This window comes from Acomys minous, assembly GCF_964271855.1.
Source record: "Acomys minous genome assembly, chromosome: 12".
Lineage (NCBI taxonomy): Eukaryota > Metazoa > Chordata > Mammalia > Rodentia > Muridae > Acomys > Acomys minous.
Window position 1 is genome coordinate 89,109,734 of NC_140493.1, and position 17,660 is coordinate 89,127,393.

The following is a 17,660-nucleotide window of genomic DNA, read 5'->3' on the forward strand; positions in this document are numbered from 1 at the left end:
GAGATCTGCCTGCCTCTGCCTGAGTGCTGGGATTAAAGGCGCAAAATGTGAATTATACTCATATTTTAAAACAGGATCATGCTGCATAACCCTAGCTACCTAAAACTTACCGTATATGTAGACTATCTGGCCTCTGCCTTCCAAGGGTGGGGATAAAGGTGTGTACTACCTTACCTGGCCCTGAATAGATTTTTAATTTGTAGTTTAACCAAGCTTGCCTTGTTTTTTATTTGCATAGTCTAAGGTCAAGTTGGCCAATTTTGAGGCCTGGCACTGGCACAGCAGTACACTGATTCAGGGTTTTTGTTTGTTTTTCAGAGCCTTGGCTGTCCTGGACTGGCTTTGTAGACCAGGCTGGCCTCAAACTCACAGAGACCCACCTGCCTCTGCCTCCTAAATGCTGGGATTAAAGGCGTGCGCCACCACTACCTGGCTATTTTTTCAGCTATTAATTACTACTTCAGCCCACACCTGAGGATTAGAAGAGACGGCCAGCAGTTTCAAACTTGTATTTAAAACAAAAAGGCACCTGACAATGGTGGCACATGCCTTTAATCCCAGCACTCGGGAGGCAGAGGCAGGTGGATCTGAGGCCAGCCTGGTCTACAGAGTTAAGTTCCAGGTCAGGACTACACAGAGAAACCCTGTCTCAAAAAAGCAAAAACAAAAGGCAGTGACTGTGTAGAGTCTAAGAATGTGACTCACTTGGTAAAGTTTGGGCCTAAGCACTGCATAAACCAGGTCAGGAGACAGGAGTATCAGAAGTTCAAGGTCATCCTTGGCTACCTACAAAGCTCGAGGCTAACGTAGGCTACATGGAAAAGTTTTGGGGGAGTTGTGTAGAAAAGAATGAACAAGTACAAGTGTCTGCTTGCTCTTCTAGAGGACCTGAGTTCAATTCCCAGCACCCACATTGGGTATTTTTTTTTTTAAGATTTATTTACTTATCATATAGACACAATGTTTTGCCTGCATGTACACCAGAAAACGGCACAAGATCTTGTTATAGATGGCTGTGAGCCACCATGTGGTTGCTGGGAATTGAACTCAGGACCTTTGGAAGAGCAGCTAGTGCTCTTAACCACCGAGCCATCTCTCCAGCCCCCACATTGGGTATGTTTAAAACTGCCTGTAACTCCAAGACATCTAACCCCCTACTCTGGCTTCCATGGGCAGGCGGGCAGGCATACCTGTGCATGCTCACGCACGCGTACACACACACATAAAAATAGTAATATAGAAAAAAATTAGCTGGGTATGGTAGCCGCATGCCTTTAACCCCAGCACTCAGGAGGCAGAGGCAGAGGCAGAGAGATCACTCTGAGTTCAGAGGCCAGCCTGGTCTACAAAGAGTCCAGGACAGCCAGGGCTCTGTGTAACAGAGAAACTCTGTCAAAAGAAAGAAGGAAAAAAGAAAGTAAAAAAGAAGAGACATAGACGTTAAAAAAAAAAAAGGAGGTACGGTGGCATACACCTATAATCCCAGTGCTCAGGAGGTTGTCAGATGAGAGCTCAGAGTTTGAGACCAGCCTGAGTTATGTAAATACCTTAGAAGGGAGAAAAAAGCAAAGACAACAACAAAATTTATCTTATTTACTTATTTTGGTTTTTTTGAGACAGGATTTCTGTGTAGTCCTGCTTGTCCTGAAACTCACTCTGTAGACCAGGCTGGCCTCGAAGTCAGACTGGTGGCTTAGCCTCCCAAGTGCTAGGATTAAAGGTATGCACCAGTAGGCCCAGCTAGTAAGCTAGTAAATTTTATTCAAAATAAAAGTTTAGGCCTGATATAGTAGTACACACCACACCTTCTTCCTCCTTTTTTGGGGGTAGGGGGTTGTTTTGTTTTTCAAGACAGGTTTTCTCTGTGTGTAGTGCTGGCTGTCCTGAACTCTTTGTAGACCAGGCTGGCCTCTGAACTCACAGTGATCTGTCTGTCTCTGCCTCCAGAGTGCTGGGGTTAAAAGCATGCAGCTACCATACCCAGCTAAATTTTTTCTATTATAATATATTTCTGTATATATTATAGACCTCAAACTCAAGAGATCCAAGCCTGCCTCTGCCTCCTGAGTGCAGGGATTAAAGGCATGGGCCACTACGCCTGGCAGTACACATATTTTTTAGTCCCAATACTCAAGAGGCAGAGGCAGAACTTGGAGTTCAAGGCAATCCTGATCCACACAGTAAGTTCCAAGCCAGCCCGAACTACATAGTGAGACCAGGTGGTAGTCTTCTCTTTAGTAGTGGGGGCTGGACAGAGAAGTATGTTTCAACACAAGCCCGGAGTGGTGGCTCACACCTTTAATCCCAGTACTCAGGAGGCAGAGGCAGGTGGATCTCTGTGAGTTCGAGTCCAGCCAGATTTACAAAGCAAGTCCAGGACAGCCAGGAATACAAGAGAAATCCTGTCTCTTTAAAAACCAAAATCAACCAAAAAAAAAATATATATATATATATATATATTAGCAAGGTCTGTGTTGTCATTCTGGGGACAACTTGTACACTAGGCATTTTTAAAAAACAATATAGAGAAAAACTGAGTTTTCAGAAGCAGCTCTACAAAGGACTAGAACTCCCACCTCTTCTCTCACATAGGCCTGCAGGACTCTTAAATACTCAAGTCCAAGTTCAAAATCACAGGCAATGTGCAATGTGTGAGGGAGGAAAAGATGTTGGCTTATCCTCATATATCGACAAAATGACACGTCAGTTTGTGGGGGTGCCTCACTTAACCACAAGGATCAATGACAGACTTAACCACTTCTACTGACAGCAGGGCATAAGGGTTCTGATACAGAACCTTCATACCTGGAATCCTAGCACTTGTAAAACTAAGGCAGGAGGGATGCCATGAGGTGGCAGCCATCTTTGGCTACATAGCACAATCTAAGGTCAGCAGTCAAGAGCACTTGCTGTTAGCTGGGTGGTAATGGCACATACCTTTAATCCCAGCACTTGAGGAGGCCAAAGCATGAAGTTCTGAGTTCAAGAGAGCAAGTTCCAGAACAGCCAAGGGTACACAGAGAAACCTTGCCTTGAAAGACAGAAACAGGCAGGGCGTGGTGGCACACGCCTTTAATCCCAGCACTTGGGAGGCAGAGGCAAGAGGATCTCTGTAAATTCGAGACCAGCCTGGTCTACAAAGTGAGTCCAGGACAGCCAAGATTAAACAGAGAAACCATGTTTCCATGGAAAAACAAAAACAGGGCTGGAGAGATGGCTGCTCTTCCAAAGGTCCTGAGTTCAATTCTCAGCAACGGCATGGTGGGCCACAACCACCTACAATGAGATCTTCTGATGTGCAGGTGTACATGCAGGCAGAACACTGTATACATAAGTAAATAATCTTAAAAAAAAAAAAAAAGCCACTCTTCTAGAGGACCTGGGTTCCATCCACATGGCAGCTCATAATCCATCCAAGGGATGCAACGCCCTCCCTGGCCTTTGTGGACACCAGCACACATGTGGTACCCAGGCACACACACAGTCAAGGCATCCATACAGCAACAAACTTGAAATAGTTTTAAGTGTTCCCACAGCTGGCTGGGAAAGGTCATAGAGAGAGAAGCAGCCACTGGACTAATACCTGTGGGTGTGGCCTAACAGGGTCTCACTCTAGAACCCAAGAAAGCCTCAAACAGCCTGCGTGGGGTTCCAGGTATGCATCCACTACCGTAGTGGCTAGTTTCTTCTCTTGGAGAGACCATTGCTTCTGCGTCACTGGTGAGGCCATGTGGGGCAGTTTGATACAGTGAGTCGGTCTTTTTCTCTCTAAGAGTAAGACACAGGAAAATCTTTTGGATGAGGTCTAGGGCCTGACTGCTGAACCAAGACAGAGGAACCTTCCACACCCACCCAGGTCCTGCTGCGGAGGTGGGTTGGTCAGAATTAAGAGCTGCCATTCTGTCTGCTGCCACAGCCTCTCCCTACGGTCTTAGGTGAGTGGGCTAACAGGAGCTAACAGGACTAGCTCTCTTAAAGACCTAATGTCTGCCAGAAGCAATCTAGAGGCCATTAGACCAGCCCTTTCTAACTAGAAATTGGGGGAGCTGGGTTGAAGCAGTCAGTTTGAGGTCTCACCTCATCAGGACATCTAGTGCTTGGCAGCACTTCACTGTTAACAGGTTCCATGGACTTTCAAACCCTGACTCCAGTCCAATGCTCTGTGCCTCTCCAGCAGGTAAAGATACTAAAGAAATTCACAGCACTGTAGTCAAGCTTTTAAAATGTAGCAAGGCGCCAGGCGTGGTGGTGCACACCTTTAATCCCAGCACTCAGGAGGCAGAGGCAGGCAGATCGCTGTGAGTTCGAGGCCAGCCTGGCCTACAGAGCGAGTTCCAGGACAGTCAGGGCTACACAGAGAAACCCTGTCTCAAAAAATATATAAATAAAAAAAAAAAAAAAAAAAAAAAGAATGAATGAATGTATCAAGTCCTTTGAGAAGTCTCAACTGATAAGCCAGGAAGAAGTCTACAGCACCTGCATGGGAGTTCAATGCAATGTTCTTTTAACAGCCTCCACCCACCTTCCCATGGGAGCTCTACCTTGGCCACACAGCGGCCACTCTTCCCCCTACAGGGCCTGCTTCCTTAACTCTCATCTGAATTTAAAAGGGTGAGGCGAGAGAAACTGCACTTAGGCGGAATCATCCGTTTTATTTGATTTTATTTTGTCATGTGCTCACAGCATTTCTCTTTCTCTCCTCTCCCTGGCAGGTCACAGAGATAAATTAAAAATAAAATCTACAAAGAAAATAATTTATAAAAAGCACTCCCAGGCTCACTCTTTCTATCCCTACCCCTCCTTCCCCCCTGACTCACCCCTGCTGGTCTGGGGCAGACAGTACTTCAGAGCTGACCAGGATTGGCGGGCAGCAGTGGCAAAGTTACAAAAAACAAAAAATAAAAATAACAAGACACTGTGGTCCTAGAACCATCTGGCTATCCTGGCACTGCCTCTCACTGCCTCCCCCAGGGCTGTCCTCCAAGAGCCCAAGCTAACCAGGCTATGAAGACGCTACCTGAAGCTGAAAGCCTAGGGGAGGGCCATCTCCAGCTCCTTGCATGCACTTCTCATTTTCCCAGAAAGAAACCCAAAAAAGAAAGCAAGACAAGACCTCGGGACAGAGGAGAAAAATCCCAAGTGTTTACACAGTTACACGGAGTCTTTATGGCAAAGAGAACATTTAGCAGCTTTGAATATTGGGGCATCTCCTTTTTACTCAACACAAGCATCCTAGGCCCTATAAGTGAAACAGGGCACACGCCCTTTAAAAAATAATCAAAGCGCAAGAAATCCTAAGAGGACTAGGTCTCCTTACTGGGGTTTACAGGCTTTTGTGTCCCCTGTGACAAGCCCAGGTGTTAAGTAGGCAGAGGGGCCTCAGGGAAGTCGCTTCCCAGTGTTGTGCTGAGCAGTGCCTGGAGATCACTGCGGGCTTCTTCCTCCACACCATCACCTTGCCTCTGTTTAACCCCTGCAGAGGAAGCTGTAGGCCAAGTTCCGGGTACTGTCAGAAGAGCACCCGACTCCAGAGAGCTATAGGCAGCTAGTGAGGGTGGGTACCACAAAAGGGAGGGGAGTAGGAAGAGTACAGCATTTCCATGCAGGCTCTCATGAAGACACTGGGAGCTCTGGGATGGCGAGGGAGGGAGATGGCTGTGGCAGGGCAATGAGTGACATGCTTGACATTGGGGCTGCTGCTCCACAGGCCTCAGTATCACCTTCTATACCCTCTGCCCTCCTCTGGCCTGAAACGCAGTCAGTGTTAGGTCCCCTCTACAGCTTCCCATGTCAGTCACTACACATCATAGGTGCCATCCAAGAGCTGCTTCCCCTTCAGGGATGCCAGAGTTGAGGAGACGGTTAGAAAGCCCTTCCGTGGCCCCACCATGGCTCTGTGTTTCCCTATAGTAGCTTTACCTAGGTCCACCGCAGGCACTGCCCTCACGGCCTAGACTGCCGGCCAGAACCCTTAACAGCCTCTCGTTTTCCTGACTGCTTTGACGTTAGGGGGTTTCCTTCCTTCTCGCCTTCCAGTATTAGACTTTCCACTACTTTCCTCTCCAAAATCCTCCTTTTCCCTTTGTCAGCCTTCACTCCACATAGCCCCTCTACCTCCAGCATGCCAACACCACCCTTCCCTCAGGAGAGAGGGAGTCAGCTAGGGGACCCCAATCACCCAAAACAGTCTGGTCATTTTCACCTACTCCTAGTGGGGCAGCTGAGCCAGACAGCGCCTGGGCCCGCCTCCTCGGTGCACTGACCCGCAGTCATCCCATCTGAGAAGATATATTGGATAAGAAGGCATTAAGTCCCCGATGTTAGGTCCAGGCCCAGCCCTTCTCCAGTTTCGGTCTCAGTGAACGTCCACCCCCCTGCCTCCCACGCTCACTTCCTGCGGTCCTTCGGCTTTCTCTCCTGCCGCCGGGCCTGCTGGTCAGCCATGGTGCGAGGAATGAGGAGGACACTGCCGTCCCCAGCATACTGCAGCGCATACTGACTGGGTGAGTAGGGCCTCCCGTTCTCGTCCCGCAGCCGCCCAAACACCTCCTGGTATAAGCTCTGGACCTTCTGCTTCATCTGTCGCAGTGACCGCAGGAATTCTACCTTTTCTCGGAGCAGTCGGGCTTTGTCTCGCTGCAAGTCCTCCACATCACGTTCTAGGTTCAGGATGGTGTCTAGCTTGCGCTTGCGGCAGTTCTGTGCGGCCATCTTGTTCTTGCCCCGGCGCCGGATGTCCCGGATGAGGCTCAGCTGGGCCTCACTCAGCTGGTACTTGGACAGCAGCTCGTTGAACTCCTCTACAGGCAGGTTGATGATCTTGTCGTTGGTGAATGGGATCTTCATGGCTCGGGCTCTGTGCTCATCGCGGCTCATCTGTTTGTCCAGGAAGTCGGCCTGCTTTTCCTTGCTACCTTTCTTGAGAGCGCTGGGTGGTGGTAGATCAGCAGAGTCAAGGGCACTGGGTGCCATATTGTAAGTATGATTGTGGCCCACATGCTCTAAGTAGGGAAGGCAAGAGAGCTGAGAAGGATCCTGATAGCTCATGCGGCAGAACTTGGAGTATTCCGGCTGGTAGCCCACTGCTCCCTCAGCCTCCTCTAGGTCTAGGGTCTCAGAGTCAGAGCTGTAACCAACAGCACCTTCCTCAGAAAAGGAAGAAGAGGCAGAGGAGGAAGCAGAAGAGGAAGAAGAGGAGGAAGAGGAAGAAGAGCTGCCTTCAGAGCTGCTCAGGGAGGAAGGGCTATGGCTGGAGTCCAAGGAGAGGCCCGAGTCCGAGTCAAACTCTTCCTCCAGCTGGGAGGCCTGCACCGGGTTGAAGCCCTCCTCGATGGCCAAGTCCATCAGGCTGATTTCATCCAGCATAGCTTCATCTAACAGGCCCCCCAGGGGGTCAGGCAGCTCAGGGCCTGATGTATCATTGGCTGTGCCATTGAGCTGGGATGGAAAGAAAAGCCCTGCTAGGTTGGTAGAGCCAAAGCTGGAGTTGAGACTGGTGGAGTTGCTGGGGACAAGTGGAAGCAGTGTGGAGCTGCTGGCCACAGGTAGGCTCTCCACCTCAGGGCTGAAGAGGGAGAAGTCCTGGCTGCAGCCCCCCAAGGATGCCTGATGCAGGCTGACATTCTGGTTGATAGGAGTGTTGGGTGCAAGGCTGTAGTTGGTGCTAAGAGGGTCTCCAGGAGGGGCATTGTACAGAATCTCACTTGCTGATGTATTCACTTCCATAGCCTAGAAGGGAAAAATCGTACCAGCACTCAAAAGGAGCAGACTAAAACCCTATAGGCCCCCAAATAAGAACAGCGGCCTGGGCAAGAGAGTAAAGAACTGAACAGCAAAGGCCTCAGCCTGGATCAGTAGTCTTGACACAGGGGGTTCCTAACTATGGGCCTCGCCTTAATACAGAACTGACCAGCTCATGGCTATGTGTGACTAAATTCCCACGTCTGTCTTGGAGTAAAATGGAGCACACACACTGAACATATCCAAACATAGGTCAGAATACCTGCTACAAAGCTTACTGTGTGATCCCAAGAGCATCACCAATTTAACAACTAAGGGCTAAAGGTAGCTCAGTGGTAGACCATGTGCCTAGCAGGTACCCTGGGCTCCATCCACAGCTATGCAAAAAAATAAATAAAACAGCAAAATGTTACTAGATGGGGGCAGGCCAATGGCTATAAAGCACTATGTGAGAGCGCGTCAGCCAGCTGAAAAGAAGGTGCAACTCCATGAAAGGCCATGCTCTGGAAGGTTCCATACTAAGTTATAACTCAATCTGACCCAGCCCCCAAGGGATATCTGGAGTCAACCCCTCAAGTGTCCCTATATTACTACTGACTAGCTGAAGCAAACTTACCCTACCCCAGAGGGACACATGCTGGGACACCCTTCACGGAGCCTGGCAGGCTGTGCTTTCCTGACACTCCTACCTGCATTTCCATGATGGACATGAGATCTTGCCACTGCTGTTCCAAATCGAATGGTGACTCTGTCCCCGTCAAAAGCGGAGAAAGAAGGCTGTTCTGAAGGGCAGGGGGCTCGTTCTCACTAGGCACTGCTTCTGTGATGCTGGAAACGTCTGCTGGGAACTAAGGCACAGCACAGGTTTGAATTAGGAGACCAGCATTTGGCTTTCTTCTAGTGACTACCATCTGGCTCCCTGTCTTTTCCTGAGTTCATCCTCAGCAGTCAGGCTAAGGCTGGCCCTGCAGCTAAGGGGTGTGTGTTGTGCAGGTTGTGTTCTTTACTCAGTGGCTCTCCCCCTGCTCACCTCAGCATTCTCTCCAGAAAGGCAGGTGACCTCCCGCAGCCTAAGATACTTTCGCAATGACAGGGCTGTCTGGTCCTCCCCACCAGGCACCTGTGGCAATAACAAATGTCCCCTGACTGGCCTGGGCCCTGGCTATCTAGGACGGACACCTCTTCCCGGAACTGATGTAGGTCTGCAGTGTCCCTGCCACTCTGTCTTTTTCTTTTCCTTTCTTTTTTGTTTTTGTTTGGTTTGGCTTGCTTTCTGTTTTTTGAGACAGGCTCTGTCTGTGTAGCCCTGGCTGTCCTAAATTCGCTTTGTAGATCAGGCTGGCCTAAAACTCACAGTCCCCAACACTCTGAATGGCTGACAACAGAAGGGACGCAGCAGTATTCTAAGGAGCTAGACACTTTGCCTGCCTGCAGTGTCTACTGCCAAGACCTAGCGCTTCTGTGTCCCTTGCCTACAGTGCTTTACAGACCCTAAGCCAAAACACAGTTAGGTCCACTGCAAAGGCACAACTCTGGTCCACGGCAAGTTCTCTGGAAGCGTTCCAGCCTGGTGAGGGGAGCAGAGACAGCGCCAGAGGCGGCAGTACCTGTGCAGGGAACCTCTCCCCAGTCTCTCCGTCTACGAGTAGGTCTCGGGCCAGAGCTTCCGCGCCCTCGCCTGCCCACGTGTCCTCTCCTTCTCCTCCATCTTGCAGTTCCTTATCCACATCCTGCTCCTTCTGGCGATGACTGCAGTCAAAAACCTCGCGCCCAGCCCCCAGATCAATATCCTGTCGCCAAAGGATGTCAATCAGATCTATATCCTGAAAGACAGATCAAGATGACTTTAGCTTTCAAGTGGCCCCTACCCGAGAGGGAGAGCTCCCTGTCCTGTCCCTCAGAGGTGCCACCTGCTGACACTGGTTAGTCCTGGGTAGGGTCACACCCAGGCCTGCCTGTTCGCCCTCCTCCCCTGCGTCCTCTGCCCTGGCAAGGCAGCCTTCATTCATTCCCAGGCAACCTTCCACCAAAAAGAGCCATTACTAAACCACACAGGTCTTCAGGGTTAGAACGTGGGTCAGAGTCACACCCAGGCTAAAGGGCAGGGCTGCATCACCTGACAAGGAAGAGGAGGAAGCAAGAGACCCCTCTCATTTTAGGAGCAGGAGACCCCAAAACCAGACTGTCTGACCATGGCAAGCAAGGGCAAACTGCCCTGTGGAATTGCTTAGCAGTGACCAGGCTTGCATCAGCCTGTGGTGCCACTGCATTTGCATAAAGGGGTGGGGTGGCCTGGAGAGGAAAATCCCTGCATTTCCAACCACCTGATGCAACCAATGACAATGACAAGCTGTCTCCAGCCCTTCCTACAGCCATTCCCCATCACTGGCTGGCAGCTGGAGTAAGCTTGAGCATCCACAACTATTTAAGGCCCAACCTCACCTTAAGATTCCTGACAGAATTCAACTGACCCTAGCAAGCTGCTTCAATCCCACAGGAACCTCAGACAGTCAGATGATCCCCACTACATACCCCACCCTGCTTAGGCCAACAGCACTGTATCCCCTTAGACCAAGGCTACTCCATCCCTCCCTTCCATACCACACCCCAGGACTCACCAGCTCCCCATCAGCCAACCCACTCAAGGACATAACTCTCATCATTGCTGAGCTCTGACTCCAACCTTGGACATTAAAATGCCTCCTTTCACTTTGTTCTGTGGCTCCTAGACAGTTCCTGCACCAACTGCCACCCCCACTGACATCTGCACACAGAACCCCAATGGAGCCATTTGGACTTTACCCCTCCCTTTTAGAGTCTTCTCAACAAGCCTAAAGGGACCCTTAAGTGTTGCCTTCCGTCCAGAGATTTAAAAGCACACACTTTGCCCTGAGAAGTATCTTTAGACCAAACCCACCGCTCGACCTACCCACAGGCAGGGACTGTACTCTTTCCTACCCCACCTACCCCAAGACCTCCCATATGCACCTCTCCCTTGAGTCTCCCACTATACACCAACCTGAACAGAAGCCCTGGACCCAGGAGCAGAGGGGGGCTGGGCCACCCGGTGACCGGCCAGCCAAGAGTTAAGGGGCCTGTCTTTGGCATGGCCCCCACCACTGTGAGAGCTGCGGTCCAGGCGGGTCATGGTCTGCGAGAGGAGCCCCAGGGCAGCCGGTGCCGGGAAGCCGGGCAGGGGGCTGCAAGGAGCTCGTGGCTTGCAGGAAGCACACCAGGCTGGAAGGGTGGCCCCTTGGTAGCTCCGAGGGGCCCGAGGAAGGTGCCCCGCCCGTGCTGCTGCCTGGGCGGCCCAGCCCAGCCCCCTTCCTCCATCCTGGAGCAGCCCCCTCCCACCTCACAACCCCAGTTCCACTCAGGCGCCCAGCAGCCCCCACCCTGAGCTCACCGCAGAGGCTGCAGTGAGTCGGGACTCCCACCCCATGCTCCGTGCTCACGCTGCAGAGGAAAGCGAGCTCCCTCCTGGGCCTATCCTCCCGCTCCTCCCTCTCCCCCTCCCCACGCCCCCCAAACTTGTTACCTAGGCTGCCGCAAGGAGCCAATCCCCTCCCCCTCCCACCCCGCAGGTCACTGCTGAGGCTGCAGAGAGCCAATCCCCTCCCCCAGGTCAGCAGCTGGGGCTGCGGAAAGAGCCAATCCCCTCCCACTGTCGTTACCTAGGCTGCGCCGGGAGCCAATCTCCTCCCCCAAGTCTCCGCTGGAGATGCGGAAGGAGCCAATCCCCTCCCACCGCCTGTTACCTAGCTGCAGAAGGGAGCCAATCTCTGCACCAGGGCAGCTGGAGAAGCTGCCGCAAGGAACCGGCCCATCCCTGGGCCGCCTCCGTCTCCTTGAGGAGATGCACCCAGGGGCGGGCAGCCCCACCCAGCCCAGTCAATCAGCTGGGGTGGTGCAGTGAGGGAGTTCTGGGGGGGAAGGGGTGCCACTTTCCTCCCTCCTGTCGCATCTTGCTCTTCCAGCCCACTCCTGTGACTGGGCAGACACTCCTCCAGAAGCTTTACTGAGAAACTAAAGTCTTTGCTGGGAAGTGGAAGGAGTTTCCCCATTCCTTAAGAAGGCTGTGTGACCAGTCCTCAGGGTTAGGCGGGCTGGGCAGGAACACAGGGCACGTCAAGCCAAAAAAAAAAGAAAAGAAAAAGAGGCCCAGGAGCTTTGTCTCCTTAAAACGGAGGAAAGGAAAGGAAAGTCAGTGCAGACCATGCCTAGCCCCTAGGAAAGAAAGGTGGGAGACACAGTTCTGAAGTCTAGCACCAAGCAAGACAGGTGCTGAGGACCATCCTGGCCCCAAATATGCCAGTTAGTTCCTTTCATTTTACTTTTTCAAAGAACTTTGTGGTAGGGGTCGGGAGGAGGAAAAAAAAGCATTTGTGCCCCACCCTGACTAGTATCTCTCCCAGGGGTGGGGGTGGGGGGTAAAGCCCGGCAGAATTAGAATTTAAAATCACACTTCTGCCTTCCGGGATTGCTTTCTTGCGGGGGAAATACAGCTTTCTCCTCACTACTACTCCCCCAGGGCCTAAGGTCAGGCCAGAGAGACAGTATGTTCTCCCTTGGTTACGGCCTGCTCCTAACCCGGGAAGAGCTGTAAACAGGCCACCCCTTGCTCTGGGCAGGGTGCCAGCCTGGAGGGGAATCCTATCCCTGACAAGGGCCTAAGCTATGGCTGTCCATCGAACAGGCCTGGCAGCAGGGAGCACCACTACCCTAGGGATAATACCAGCTCCAGCAGTGCCTGTCACATGCTCTGGACCTGGGTATTTTTATCCCTGGGTTGCTGAGGAAGTGTTGTTCTAGGCACATCAAAACCATCCTCCCTCCTCCCCAGCCTGGGTCCCTCTGTATGACCCACCTAACTTCCCAAAGGGAGTGGTACAGGGAAAACACAACCTTCCTTACGGCCAAAAAATGGAAAGCAGATACCAAGTTCCATCCCACTCCCACTACACCCAAAACGTCCTCTATTCCCGAAAACCTCACTGAAGGAACAGTATCAATACTAAAGCCCTGTGGTTGTCAGGAGAAGACCTGCTCCAGGTCACCTGGGGTAGGAACAAGGCTCCTTCAAGTCACAGGACTTCAGAAGCCCTTCCCCACCCCCGCACCCCGGTTTTTTCAAGACAGGGTTTCTCTGTGTAGCCTTGGCTGTCCTGGACTTGCTTTGTAGACCAGGCTGGCCTCGAACTCACCGCCTGCCTCTAGTGCTGGGATTCCAGGTGTGTGCCACCACGCCCAGCTCAGAAGCCCATTTAAAAGACAGAGTAAGGAGAAGCAGAAAAACGAGGTTCCAAGTGACATTGCAAGAATTTAAGAGAAAGCCAAACAGTGGAACATGCCTGTAATCCAAGCATTTAGGAGAGGCAGAGATAGGGCAGAACTGTCACAAGTTCAAGGCTACCCTGGTCTATACAGCAAGATCCAGACCAGCCAGATGATTTCAAAAATGTAAAAAAATAAATAAATAAAATTTTTTTTTTTTTGAGACAGTGTTTCTCTGTGTAGCCTTGGCTGTCCAGTACTCACTTTGTAGACCAGGCTGGCCTCGAACTCAGTGGTCCACCTGCCTCTGCCTCCCCAGTGCTGGGGTTCAAGGCGTGCACCACCACATCCAGCACCAAAAATATAAAAATTGTTAAAAAGGATATGACAAAAAGCCCCAATAGATAAAAAATGCTGTGACCCCCATGATCAGACAATCCCAGCCTCCCCCCCCCTTTTTTTTTTTGTTTTTTGTTTTTCGAGACAGGGTTTCTCTGTATAGCCTTGGCTATCCTGGACTCACTTTGTAGACCAGGTTGGCCTCCAACTCACAGAGATCCGCCTGAATCCCAGCCTGTCTTACACAAATGCCATAAGAGCTAGCTGATCTGAGTGGTTTTCCAATCTCAATTATTAACATTTCGGGGTGAGATAAACTTGTAGTTTGAGAGTGCCCTGCGCTGTTTAAAATAGTCAGCAGCATTCCTGGCCTTGCCTATCAGGTACCAGAAGCATCTCTTCCCACAGTTGGGACAAAAGTCACCCCTAGATGAGGACCATGACAATATGAATATGACAAGCCATATTCTCTGCCAGTCACTAATAGTCAAGACAAGTGAGGTAATGAATAGGCTTATTGCAGGAGACAAACTGTGGTCTGAGTTGGTGCGCAGAAGGAGTCAAGCTCTGCAACCAGCTGTATCTTTCACATTAATCATCCACAGAGCTGCGGGTCTTTTGGGCCAGTGGCAAACCAAAGCTGTTTCACTACCTAGGTCAAACAGGGGCAGCAGTAGCGAAAGGAACTACATCCTTTTCTACCCAGAAGTTTACCAGCCCTGTGCCAGGAACTAAAGATCACCTCTAAGAGCTCAGAACAAGCTGATCTGAGCACAGTACAGCTCTCTTCTAGCTTCCAGTCTTTTCTCCTAGCAAAGGATGGGAGCCTTGGCCTCTGCTAGCCAAGAATAACTATCCAAGTCCAACCCTTGGCTCAGGCCCAGGAGAGTTACACAGAGTTTACAACAACAGGCCTGCCGCAATGGACAACTTTAGGGTACAGTATTCGTGTTTTAGTTTGGGGGGAAGTACAAGGCAAGAGGTCACACAGAATGTGTCTTAGCAACAATACACAATCAAATCCCATCATAGCATGGCCCCCCCACCCACCCACCTAAAGCCTCCAGCAGTCAATATTGATTTTGTTTTGGTTTGGTTTGTTTGGTTTGGCTGTCCTGGACTTACTTTGTAGACCAGGATGGTCTCAAACTCAACAGAGATCCACCTTCGTCTGGCTCCCAAGTGCTGGGTCTAAAGGCATGCACCACCAAGCCTGGTTCTCTGGCAGTCATATTGAAATCCAAGCAGAAGAAACCCTGCTTTGTTCTAGGAACCACCCTGACCTGACAGAACTCTCAAAGGTAGGCCAATGGTTCAAAACATGGAGGTGCTTCCAGATCCCAACCCTGAAGTCAGATAACTCAGCCACTCTACGCAAGCAGTGCCAGAGGTCCAAACCCTGACCCCAACTTATTTGGTTCTTCAAAGGACTCAGTGCAGAGTCAACAACAGTCCTTCCGACCCAGCCCGTTCCTCCCAACGCCCAGGCCGCCCACCGCCACAGGGCCACTAACCTCTTTGGTTAAGTCTCCACTGACAGGAGGGGCTACAGCCCCTAAGTCCTCCAAATCTTCACTGAATCCCTGTTCCGGGTCACTTTCTCTCACCCCGTTGTCTGGGCCTGTCACATCCTGGAGGCCGCTGGAACTCTCGAGGGCGAGGCCTGAGTTGGGCTGGCTGCCAGAGACAGACCCCTCCGGGTCCCGGTGAACCAGCCAAGCATTTACCTCAGTGGTAGGCACCTGGAACCTATCCAGCGCCCTCACCTGACTAAGGAGCCGTCGGGCAGTGAAGTAATTGTCCAGGTCTATGCTCTTGGGGTGGATACCATAGCCATCCAAAGTGTTCCTCAGGTTGTGGAACTGGGTCTGAGTATAGGCAGAGCTGGGCCCCAGGATGATCTCCCGGAGTGGGGGGAGCTGTGAGGTCAGGTAAGTATCCACGTCCACCCGAACCCCAATCAGACTCAGCAGAATGGTGAACTGGAGAAGTCCTTCCGTTAAGTATTTCTTCAGAGAAAGCATTGCTGAAGGACCAGAATGTTTATGCTTTTTTGTTTTTAAATCTTCCACAAGACAAATCAAAGCCACTGCTCTGCCACTTCAGCCAGCAGGTTACCCTCCTCAGTACCCCACCCTGGCACAACACAGGGGCTGAGCTCCCTGATGGCCCCAGAGGAAAGCACACCCTGTGGAGCGAAAGCCACGGTCCAGACCACATTCACTTTTCCCTCTCAGAGTTCAGCTGTTACCAGCCCAGTGCAGGCACCGGGGGCCCTCTCCACTTACTGTCCACACAGCACATACAGTCACTTCCTCACTCCCATCAGCAGTCCTCGGTGTAGATCCTGCTGCAGGCTGTTCACAGAAGCAGCTGCTGGACTTCTTTCTTCCCTTCTCTCTCTCTCTTTTTTTTTCCCCCCTTCTCCTTCCTAAGGTTTATTTTCTTTGGCTGAAGCTACAGGTCTTTGTCTTGGGTCAGAGTGTCCCGCCTCCTCTGCACTTACCAGGGGGGTTTCCAGAGAAACCTGAAATGGAAGTCACAAGAGCAACAAGATAAGATTCCATCCACTTTACATCATGATCAGGGGAGGGACCTTCAGGGAGAGAGTGGGAAACACATTAAAAGGCAACTTTTACAAGGAAAAACAAACCTGTTGTACCAACCACACAAGGAAGGGAAGGAGCATGCTTGTTACTAAATATTACATTTGTTCTGCTTCCAAAAAGTCGCTTCCTTTGAAGCAAACACTGCGCAAGGCATTCAAAATATCTTAAACTTTGTCTAGTTTACCAACACTCTTAATAGAACACATTACCCCGTTTCTAATTTTAGCACAAGAAGCCCGTTTCCTATCTTTAAAAAGAGTCGGCTTCCCATGTCATTGTCCCATCCTTTCCAACTCTTAAAGAGCAGGGAGAGTTCGTTACTGGGAGAAAATGTGAAATACACACACATGGGACCAGTCAGGCCTCCATTTCACGTGTCTTTTTGTTTTTCCAACTCTGAAAATCTAATTTCCCTTTCCTATCATTCTCGCATTAGAAAGTAAATAAATAAAAGACCAGGCCAATAGCACAGGCCACACAAAAAGCTGACCTGTGAAGATCACGAGTTTAAGACCACCCTGGACAAATTAGTGAGGCTGTTTCAACAGTAAAAGTCAAAACAAATCTTAAGGGCAAGGCCACATACAGGCCAGGGGCGCCTGGTTAGAGGCCCTAGGTTCAATGCCCACTATGGCAAAAATAAAAGGGGGGGAGGGGAGTAGGTACAGGAAGACAGTGGAGGATGGTGGACCCCTCCTCCAGGAGGAATTTGAATTCGCAGGTTTTATCTTTATTCACATGACCTTCTGAGCCAAAGCAGAAGGATATGGCCAAGTTCTCGACCTAAGTTGCCAAGTAGGGAGAAGGTAAATTTGCCTTTTCCGTTTCTGGTTTCTACCTCTGAGCTTGCACTAATCTCATAAATTAACTCCTGTGTTGGGACCCACTATCATGGTGAAGTGAGATCTTCACGTGGAAAGGAGGCGCGCGCACACACACACACACACACACACACAGGAATACCCTCATTCGGTTGAGTAAACATTCCTGCTTTTAGAAACCCGCCCGCCCTCACGCAATTTCTTACTAAAACTTCCCAAGAGCCAATTAAGTTTGAGCGAGCGGACAAAGTTCTTCAACGCCAAGGAGGCGAGAGAGAGCCCTGGCCCGAGTCCAGTCCCACCCTGCTCCATACCCGAGTCTGGCTGGGACCAAGCTGCCATGCCCACTCTCGGCGCCTCGGCTCCAAGCTTTCTGGGACAGCAAGCGACAAGTGCTGCTTTGCTGGCCTTGACCCACCCTTAAAAGCGAGCCCTCACCCCGCCCTCCGTTCCCGAGGCCCCACCCCACTCTCCAGCCCAGCCTCGCCACGCCCTCCCATGCCCTCGGCCCTTCTCAGTCCAGCCCACCCGGGACCATCCATCCTTTTCGTCCCCTCATCTCTTTCCTGCCATGTCCAGGGCCCGGGCCCGATCAAGACCCCGCTTGGCCTCCCGGGTCCCGCCTCTTGCCCCTCAACCACATCTCGCCGCCCCTCATCCCACAAGCTTCGGCCCAGTCGCGCAGCGGCTCTGTCGTCAGGAATGGGAGTATGTCGGGTACCCGCTGCTGAGGTCGCAGTCCGCCGCTGCCGCCACAGCAGGCCCTCAGCTCGAATCCCGGCCTCGCCGCCACCGCCACCGCCGCCGCCGCCGCCACCTCCGGCCGGCCTGGAGCGCCCAGCCTCGGCTTCCCTCCCCGCCCCCTCCTTCCACTGCA

The 17,660-nt window shown here is 51.4% G+C and overlaps 1 protein-coding gene across 5 annotated transcripts; it reads right to left on the reverse strand.

Annotated features, from left to right (window-relative positions):
• Nucleotides 1-4,645: 4,645 nt before the first annotated feature.
• On the reverse strand, nucleotides 4,646-17,660 carry NFE2L1 (NFE2 like bZIP transcription factor 1). 5 transcript variants are annotated; one of them, XM_084749209.1, is made up of 6 exons: nucleotides 17,505-17,660; nucleotides 14,868-15,880; nucleotides 9,348-9,563; nucleotides 8,771-8,860; nucleotides 8,430-8,588; nucleotides 4,646-7,728 (listed from the first exon to the last, which is right to left on the reverse strand). In XM_084749209.1, the coding sequence occupies exons 2-6, from the start codon at nucleotides 15,375-15,377 to the stop codon at nucleotides 6,388-6,390; spliced, it is 2,316 nt and encodes a 771-aa protein (XP_084605335.1). In that variant the 5' UTR covers nucleotides 15,378-15,880; nucleotides 17,505-17,660; the 3' UTR covers nucleotides 4,646-6,387. The 5 variants fall into 5 exon arrangements, with proteins under 5 accessions (XP_084605335.1, XP_084605331.1, XP_084605332.1 ...); XM_084749205.1 differs by lacking the exon at nucleotides 8,771-8,860; XM_084749206.1 differs by lacking the exons at nucleotides 8,771-8,860; nucleotides 17,505-17,660 and adding an exon at nucleotides 17,098-17,229.